Source organism: Salvelinus alpinus, chromosome 1, assembly GCF_045679555.1.
Source record: "Salvelinus alpinus chromosome 1, SLU_Salpinus.1, whole genome shotgun sequence".
NCBI classification, from domain to species: Eukaryota; Metazoa; Chordata; class Actinopteri; order Salmoniformes; family Salmonidae; genus Salvelinus; species Salvelinus alpinus.
In genome coordinates, this window is record NC_092086.1 from 14,286,281 (window position 1) to 14,296,940 (window position 10,660).

At 43.6% G+C, this 10,660-nt stretch overlaps 1 protein-coding gene across 1 annotated transcript in view; it reads left to right on the forward strand.

Moving 5' to 3' along the window:
- Positions 1-8,525: 8,525 nt before the first annotated feature.
- The window catches only part of LOC139570208 (multidrug resistance-associated protein 1-like), a 52,216-nt gene continuing 50,081 nt past the window's right edge, over positions 8,526-10,660 (forward strand). The window contains exons 1-2 of the mRNA XM_071391882.1: positions 8,526-8,696; positions 10,513-10,638. Coding sequence (XP_071247983.1) covers positions 8,601-8,696; positions 10,513-10,638 — 222 coding nt within the window. The 5' untranslated portion in view covers positions 8,526-8,600. The remainder of the gene's footprint in view (positions 8,697-10,512; positions 10,639-10,660) is intronic.

Genomic DNA, 10,660 nt, shown 5'->3' on the forward strand with positions numbered 1-10,660 from the left:
ACACCACAGTAGAACAGTCAGTATGGTCTCAGGGTCTATAACACCACAGTAGAACAGTCAACATGGTCTCAGGGTCTATAACACCACAGTAGAACAGTCAACATGGTCAACTGAGGGTCTATAACACCACAGTAGAACAGTCAGTATGGTCTCAGGGTCTATAACACCACAGTAGAACAGTCAACATGGTCTCAGGGTCTATAACACCACAGTAGAACAGTCAGTATGGTCGACTGAGGGTCCATATGGTTATTAACACCACAGTAGAACAGTCAACATGGTCGACTGAGGGTCTATATGGTTATTAACACCACAGTATAACAGTCAGCATTGTCTACTGAGGGTCTATAACACCACAGTAGAACAGTCAGCATGGTTGACTGAGGGTCTATAACACCACAGTAGAACAGTCAGTATGGTCGACTGAGGGTCTATAACACCACAGTAGAACAGTCAGCATGGTCTCAGGGTCTACATGGTTATTAACACCACAGTAGAACAGTCAACATGGTCTACTGAGGGTCTATAACACCACAGTAGAACAGTCAACATGGTCTCAGGGTCTATACCACCACAGTAGAACAGTCAACATGGTCTCAGGGTCTATAACACCACAGTAGAACAGTCAGCATGGTGTCAGGGTCTATAACACCACAGCAGAACAGTCAACATGGTCTCAGGGTCTATAACACCACAGTAGAACAGTCAGCATGGTGTCAGGGTCTATACCACCACAGTAGAACAGTCAACATGGTCTCAGGGTCTATAACACCACAGTAGAACAGTCAGCACGTTCTCAGGGTCTACAACACCACAGTAGACCAGTCAACATGGTCTCAGGGTCTATAACACCACAGTAGAACAGTCAGCATGGTGTCAGGGTCTATAACACCACAGTAGAACAGTCAGCACGGTCTCAGGGTCTATAACACCACAGTAGAACAGGCAGCATGGTCTCAGGGTCTATAACACCACAGTATAACAGTCAACATGGTCTCAGGGTCTATATGGTTATTAACACCACAGTAGAACAGTCAGCATGGTCTCAGGGTCTATAACACCACAGTAGAACAGTCAGCATGGTCTCAGGGTCTATATGGTTATTCACACCACAGTAGAACAGTCAGCATGGTGTCAGGGTCTATAACACCACAGTAGAACAGTCAGCATGGTCTCAGGGTCTATAACACCACAGTAGAACAGTCAGCATGGTGTCAGGGTCTATAACACCACAGTAGAACAGTCAGCATGGTGTCAGGGTCTATAACACCACAGTAGAACAGTCAGCATGGTCTCAGGGTCTATAACACCACAGTAGAACAGTCAGCATGGTCTCAGGGTCTATAACACCACAGTAGAACAGTCAACATGGTGTCAGGGTCTATAACACCACAGTAGAACAGTCAGCATGGTCTCAGGGTCTATAACACCACAGTAGAACAGTCAGCATGGTCTCAGGGTCTATAACACCACAGTAGAACAGTCAACATGGTGTCAGGGTCTATAACACCACAGTAGAACAGTCAGCATGGTCTACTGAGGGTCTATAACACCACAGTAGAACAGTCAACATGGTCTCAGGGTCTATAACACCACAGTAGAACAGTCAGCACGGTCTCAGGGTCTATAACACCACAGTAGAACAGTCAGCATGGTCTCAGGGTCTATAACACCACAGTAGAACAGTCAGCATGGTCTACTGAGGGTCTATATGGTTATTAACACCACAGTAGAACAGTCAACATGGTCTCAGGGTCTATAACACCACAGTAGAACAGTCAGCACGGTCTCAGGGTCTATAACACCACAGTAGAACAGTCAGCATGGTCTACTGAGGGTCTATATGGTTATTAACACCACAGTAGACCAGTCAGCATGGTCTCAGGGTCTATATCTGCTAGAAGCAGCACGTTGGTGATGCCATCCCCTTGATTATGTCCTGCACAGTGAGTCAGTCTTGGGCATTCAGCACCTCTGCCCCAGAATACTGCTGACGGTACCCTGGCCTATACACACCTAGCTGTATACTCACCTAGCTGTATACTCACCTAGCTGTATACTCACCTAGCTGTATACTCACCTAGCTGTATACTCACCTAGCTGTATACTCACCTAGCTGTATACTCACCTAGCTGTATACTCACCTAGCTGTATACTCACCTAGCTGTATACTCACCTAGCTGTATACTCACCTAGCTGTATACTCACCTAGCTGTATAGTCACCTAGCTGTATACTCACCTAGCTGTATACTCACCTAGCTGTATACTCACCTAGCTGTATACTCACCTAGCTGTATACTCACCTAGCTGTATACTCACCTAGCTGTATAGTCACCTAGCTGTATACTCACCTAGCTGTATACTCACCTAGCTGTATACTCACCTAGCTGTATACTCACCTAGCTGTATACTCACCTAGCTGTATACTCACCTAGCTGTATACTCACCTAGCTGCCTATTGTTGCCTATAGACTCATCTGTCCAATGAATGCTGTCAGCTTTCCCATAGTAATTTACTCCCCATTCAGTTTTCCCATAGTAATTTACTCCCCATTCAGTTTTCCCATAGTAATTTACTCCCCATTCAGTTTTCCCATAGTAATTTACTCCCCATTCAGTTTTCCCATAGTAATTTACTCCCCATTCAGTTTTCCCATAGTAATTTACTCCCCATTCAGTTTTCCCATAGTAATTTACTCCCCATTCAGCTTTCCCATAGTAATTTACTCCCCATTCAGTTTTCCCATAGTAATTTACTCCCCATTCAGTTTTCCCATAGTAATTTACTCCCCATTCAGTTTTCCCATAGTAATTTACTCCCCATTCAGCTTTCCCATAGTAATTTACTCCCCATTCAGTTTTCCCATAGTAATTTACTCCCCATTCAGTTTTCCCATAGTAATTTACTCTCCATTCAGTTTTCCCATAGTAATTTACTCCCCATTCAGTTTTCCCATAGTAATTTACTCCCCATTCAGTTTTCCCATAGTAATTTACTCCCCATTCAACTGCCTATAGACTCATCTGTCCAATGAATGTTGTCAGCTTTCCCATAGTAATTTACTCCCCATTCAGTTTTCCCATAGTAATTTACTCCCCATTCAGTTTTCCCATAGTAATTTACTCTCCATTCAGCTTTCCCATAGTAATTTACTCTCCATTCAGCTTTCCCATAGTCATTTACTCTCCATTCAGCTTTCCCATAGTCATTTACTCTCCATTCCGCTTTCCCATTGTCATTTACTCTCCATTCAGCTTTCCCATTGTCATTTACTCTCCATTCAGCTTTCCCATAGTAATTTAGTCTCCATTCATTTTCCCCATTGTCATTTACTCTCCATTCAGCTTTCCCATTGTCACTCCCTGACCTTAGAGATCCTTTTTATGTCTGTATTTTGGTTTGGTCAGGGCGTGAGTTGGGGTGGGCATTCTATGTTTGTGTTCTATGTTTTCTATTTCTGTGTGTTTGGCTGGGTGTGGTTCTCAATCAGAGGCAGCTGTCTATCGTTGTCTCTGATTGAGAACCATACTTAGGTAGCCTTTTCCCACCTGTGTTGGTGGGTAGTTGTTTTCTGTTTTGTGTTGCTGCACCTGACAGGACTGTTTCGTTTTCGTTCATTCTCTTTGTTATTTTGTTTAGTGTTCTGTTTAAATAAAACAGCTAATTCAACAGACGATCGTTACACCCAAAGCAATAATAGAATCTCTTTCTCTCTCAATTTTCAATTCAAGGGGCTATATTGGCATGGAAACATATGTTAACATTGCCAAAACAGGTGAAATAGATAATAAACAAACGTTAAATAAACTTTTTTTTAAATGAACAGTAAACATTACACTCACAAAAGTTCCAAAAGAATAAAGACATTTCAGAATCTCTCTCTCTCTCTCTCTCTCTCTCTCTCTCTCTCTCTCTCTCTCTCTCTCTCTCTCTCTCTCTCTCTCTCTCTCTCTCTCTCTCTCTCTCTCTCTCTCTCTCTCTCTCTCTCTCTCTCTCTCTCTCTCTCTCTCTCTCTCTCTCTCTATCTCTCTCTCTCTATAAGTCTCTCTTTTTCTGTGTGTTTCTCTCTTTGTATACAAGTGCTGTTGTCTTGTATAATATTAGAAGCTTATTGAATACAGAGACAGTCGAGCTGTTGTCTTGTATATTTGTAGAAGCTCGTTGAAGACAGAGACAGTCAAGAGGTGTAGTGTTGTATGATGTTGTTAGGTGATTGAAGACAGAGACAGTCAAGAGGTATAATGTATAACACCCTGATCTGTTTCACCTGTCCTTGTGATTGTCTCCACCCCCACCAGGTGTCTCTTATTTTCCCCTGTGTATTTATCCCTGTGTTTCCTGTCTCTCTGTGCCAGTGTATTTATCCCTGTGTTTCCTGTCTCTCTGCGCCAGTGTATTTATCCCTGTGTTTCCTGTCTCTCTGTTCCAGTGTATTTATCCCTGTGTTTCCTGTCTCTCTGTTCCAGTGTATTTATCCCTGTGTTTCCTGTCTCTCTGTTCCAGTGTATTTATCCCTGTGTTTCCTGTCTCTCTGTGCCAGTGTATTTATCCCTGTGTTTCCTGTCTCTCTGTGCCAGTGTATTTATCCCTGTGTTTCCTGTCTCTCTGTGCCAGTGTATTTATCCCTGTGTTTCCTGTCTCTCTGTTCCAGTGTATTTATCCCTGTGTTTCCTGTCTCTCTGTTCCAGTGTATTTATCCCTGTGTTTCCTGTCTCTCTGTTCCAGTGTATTTATCCCTGTGTTTCCTGTCTCTCTGTGCCAGTGTATTTATCCCTGTGTTTTCTGTACATTGAACGGGAAAAACGCTGGTTGACTTGGAAACATACAAGACGAACTGGCACAGAGAGTGTGCCAGTTCGTCTTGTATGTTTCCAAGTCAACCAGCGTTTTTCCCGTTCTCCTGCTTTTTGCTATTCTCCTTTTTCTAGTCCTCCCGGTTTTGACCCTTGCCTGTTTCTGGACGCTGTACCTGCCTGCCTTGACCACGAGCCTTTCTGCCACTCTGTACCTCCTGGACTCTGATCTGGTTTTGACCTTTTGCCTGTCCACGACCATTCTCTTGCCTACTCCTTTGGATTAATAAACATTGTAAGACTCCAACCATCTGCCTCCTGAGTCTGCATTTGGGTCTCGCCTTGTGCCTTGATAGTTAGGCTATTGAAGACAGAGACAGTCAAGAGGTGTAGTCTTGTTGAATCACGCTTAACACACTGTGATTCAATACGCTTAACACACTGTGATACAACACGCTTAACACACCGTGAGTCAACACGCTTAACACACCGTGATACAACACGCTAAACACACCGTGATTCAACACGCTAAACACACCGTGATTCAACACGCTTAACACACCGTGATTCAACACGCTAAACACACCGTGATTCAACACGCTAAACACACCGTGATTCAACACGCTAAACACACCGTGATTCAACACGCTAAACACACCGTGATTCAACACGCTAAACACACCGTGATTCAACACACTAAACACACCGTGATTCAACACGCTTAACACACCGTGATTCAACACGCTCAACACACCGTGATTCAACACGCTTATCACACCGTGATTCAACACGCTAAACACACCGTGATTCAACACGCTAAACACACCGTGATTCAACACGCTTAACACACCGTGATTCAACACGCTAAACACACCGTGATTCAACACGCTAAACACACCGTGATTCAACACGCTAAACACACCGTGATTCAACACGCTAAACACACCGTGATTCAACGCGCTTATCACAAGACCTAGATTTACGAGACGAACGGTGGTTCACAAACAATGCTTGAGTCCCAAATGGCACCCTATTCCCTCTATAGTGCACAACTTTATACCAGGACCCAATGGCACCCTATTCCCTATGTAGTGCACAACTTTATACCAGGACCCAATGGCACCCTATTCCCTATGTAGTGCACTACTTTAGATCAGGGCCCAATGACACCATGTTCCTTATGTAGTGCACAACTTTAGACCAGAGCCCTTTTCCCTCTATAGTGCACAACTTTAGATCAGGGCCCAATGACACCATGTTCCTTATGTAGTGCACTACTTTAGACCAGAGCCCTTTTCCCTCTATAGTGCACAACTTTAGATCAGGGCCCAATGACACCATGTTCCTTATGTAGTGCACAACTTTAGACCAGAGCCCTTTTCCCTCTATAGTGCACAACTTTAGATCAGGGCCCAATGACACCATGTTCCTTATGTAGTGCACTACTTTAGACCAGAGCCCTTTTCCCTCTATAGTGCACAACTTTAGATCAGGGCCCAATGACACCATGTTCCTTATGTAGTGCACTACTTTAGACCAGAGCCCAATGACACCATGTTCCTTATGTAGTGCACTACTCTTAACCAAGGCTTATAGGGAATAGGGTGCAAATTAGGACGCAAACATTGTTTTCCTGCACTATCATTGAGGGTTGAGAGGTGAGGAAAGCAAACAGTGGGTCCCGAAATTGTTTACCCAATTTAAAGCTTCCCGAAAAGTTGTCTTGTGTCTTGTGAGCCACAAAGTAAGCAGTACCATGGGGTCTGGTGTGTGGTCTTGAGTGGCCAAGGTTGTGGGTTCACTCCCAGCAGGGATCACATACCCAGACATATAACTAATGTTATACGTGTCTACACAGGATGTCACAAACCAGGAGGGATTTATCATTGGAGGGGTGCTCATCTACCACTTTGGGGAACATTGGTTGTCGTCACCATGATTAAAAAGGTAGACCAAGAGAAGGTCTATGGGCTACAGAGGAAACTGTAGTGAAGTTCAACCCTGAGCTGGAGGTTCGGGGTTGAAGACATCTTGACATCATTATCACTACTATATTTACTGGTTGGGTTTGGAGTTACTGCTGGTCTGGGCTCTGGAAAAAGAGAGAGAGAGAGAGAGACAGAAGGGGGAGGGAGAGAGTGAGAGGAAGATAGACACAGACCCTACCTACCTCTCTCTCCATCCATCTCTATCCTTACATCTCTCTCTCTCTCCCTCCATCTACATCCCTACCTCTCTCTCTCTATCTCTCCCTCTCTATTATATTACATATGACATCTGTATCCTAGGGTGACAGGTAGCCTAGCGGTTAGAGACAGGTAGCCTAGCGGTTAGAGACAGGTAGCCTAGTGGTTAGAGACAGGTAGCCTAGCGGTTAGAGACAGGTAGCCTAGCGGTTAGAGACAGGTAGCCTAGTGGTTAGAGACAGGTAGCCTAGCGGTTAGAGACAGGTAGCCTAGCGGTTAGAGACAGGTACCCTAGCGGTTAGAGACAGGTAGCCTAGCGGTTAGAGACAGGTAGCCTAGCGGTTAGAGACAGGTAGCCTAGCGGTTAGAGAGTTGGGCCAATAACTGAAAGGCTAATGGTTCAGATACCTGGGCTGACAAGGTGGCAGGCTTCACCCTAATCTACTCCAGGGGCTGTACTACTATGACTGGCCCTGTAAAACCACACATTTCACTGCACCGATCATACTACTATGACTGGCCCTGTAAAACCACACATTTCACTGCACCGATCATACTACTATGACTGGCCCTGTAAAACAACACATTTCACTGCACCGATCATACTACTATGACTGGCCCTGTAAAACCACACATTTCACTGCACCGATCATACTACTATGACTGGCCCTGTAAAACAACACATTTCACTGCACCGATCATACTACTATGACTGGCCCTGTAAAACAACACATTTCACTGCACCGATCATACTACTATGACTGGCCCTGTAAAACAACACATTTCACTGCACCGATCATACTACTATGACTGGCCCTGTAAAACCACACATTTCACTGCACCGATCATACTACTATGACTGGCCCTGTAAAACAACACATTTCACTGCACCGATCATACTACTATGACTGGCCCTGTAAAACAACACATTTCACTGCACCGATCATACTACTATGACTGGCCCTGTAAAACAACACATTTCACTGCACCGATCATACTACTATGACTGGACCTGTAAAACCACACATTTCACTGCACCGATCATACTACTATGACTGGCCCTGTAAAACAACACATTTCACTGCACCGATCATACTACTATGACTGGCCCTGTAAAACAACACATTTCACTGCACCGATCATACTACTATGACTGGCCCTGTAAAACCACACATTTCACTGCACCGATCATACTACTATGACTGGCCCTGTAAAACAACACATTTCACTGCACCGATCATACTACTATGACTGGCCCTGTAAAACAACACATTTCACTGCACCGATCATACTACTATGACTGGCCCTGTAAAACAACACATTTCACTGCACCTGTCTGGTGTATGTGACAACAAAACATCTGTTTTGTATTGACCCAATGCTTCCATTTGTTTGTCACATTCTCTCACTCTTAAGACTGGAATCTGACCTGGTACACCCCCCACCCAGAGCTGACCCAATGCCCCCATTTGTCTGTTACATATTCTAACACTCTCCCTCCATCCATCCATCCCTCCCTCCCTCCCTCTCTCTCTCAGGACTGGAACCTGACCTGGTACACCCCCCACCCAGACCTGACCCAGTGTTTCCAGCATACGGTCCTGGTGTGGTTCCCCTGTATGTACCTGTGGTCCTGCGGTCCTCTCTACCTGGTCTACCTCTGGTTCACTGGCCAGGGAGGCATCTCTCTGACCAGCCTCTGCTGTGCCAAAACTGTGAGTGTCTGTGTCACACACACACACACACACACACACACACACACACACACACACACACACACACACACACACACACACACACACACACACACACACACACACACACACACACACACACACACACAATTACAGAAAAAACACGTTTTCACATGTGTAGATGACTGTTATCACATGTTGCTTTACATGTTGTCTACTGAAGAGAAGGTGTGTAAGAGGATACCTTCTCCAGCTGTCATACAATACCAATTCAGGTGAAAGACTGATCAGTTAATTTCACTGGTCCTCAGTAGAAGTAGGACGTCCTTTCTCCTCCTGTATACATTCAGAAGGAAACCAAAATAATACAAATTAATTACAAACAACTGACATGACATATTACATCGATATCCTGCTACCATCTGACATATTACATCTATATCCTGCTACCATCTGACATATTACATCTATATCCTGCTACCATCTGACATATTACATCTATATCCTGCTACCATCTGGCATATTACATCTATATCCTGCTACCATCTGACATATTACATCTATATCCTGCTACCATCTGACATATTACATCAATATCCTGCTACCATCTGACATATTACATCTATATCCTGCTACCATCTGACATATTACATCTATATCCTGCTACCATCTGACATATTACATCTATATCCTGCTACCATCTGACATATTACATCTATATCCTGCTACCATCTGGCATATTACATCTATATCCTGCTACCATCTGACACATTACATCTATATCCTGCTACCATCTGACATATTACATCTATATCCTGCTACCATCTGGCATATTACATCTATATCCTGCTACCATCTGGCATATTACATCTATATCCTGCTACCATCTAACACATTACATCTATATCCTGCTACCATCTAACAGGACGTTACATCTATATCCTGCTACCATCTAACAGGACATTACATCTATATCCTGCTACCATCTAACAGGACGTTACATCTATATCCTGCTACCATCTAACAGGACATTACATCTATATCCTGCTACCATCTAACAGGACATTACATCTATATCCTGCTACCATCTAACAGAACATTACATCTATATCCTGCTACCATCTAACAGGACATTATATCTATATCCTGCTACCATCTGACATATTACATCTATATCCTGCTACCATCTGACATATTACATCTATATCCTGCTACCATCTGACATATTACATCTATATCCTGCTACCATCTGACATATTACATCTATATCCTGCTACCATCTGACATAACATATTACATCTATATCCTGCTACCATCTAACAGGACATTACATCTATATCCTGCTACCATCTAACAGGACATTACATCTATATCCTGCTACCATCTAACAGAACATTACATCTATATCCTGCTACCATCTAACAGGACATTATATCTATATCCTGCTACCATCTAACAGGACATTATATCTATATCCTGCTACCATCTAACAGGACATTATATCTATATCCTGCTACCATCTAACACAACATATTACATCTATATCCTGCTACCATCTAATAGAACATTACATCTATATCCTGCTACCATCTAACACAACATATTACATCTATATCCTGCTACCATCTAATAGAACATTACATCTATATCCTGCTACCATCTAACACAACATATTACATCTATATCCTGCTACCATCTAACACAACATATTACATCTATATCCTGCTACCATCTGACAGAACATTGCGTCTACATACTGATCAGGATATTTATTGTACTTGTGTTTATAATCCCCTCGTTGTTTGTGTTTAAACTAACTCCTGTCCCCTCTCTGTAGGTGCTGGGTCTGTGTTTGGTATCCTTTGGCTTCCTAGAGGTGTTCTACGTGCTGGTGGAGAGGAGTGCAGAGATACACCAACACATGGTCTTCCTGCTTAGCCCTGTTATACGCAGCCTTACTATGGTAAGGAGAGGGAGGGAGGGAG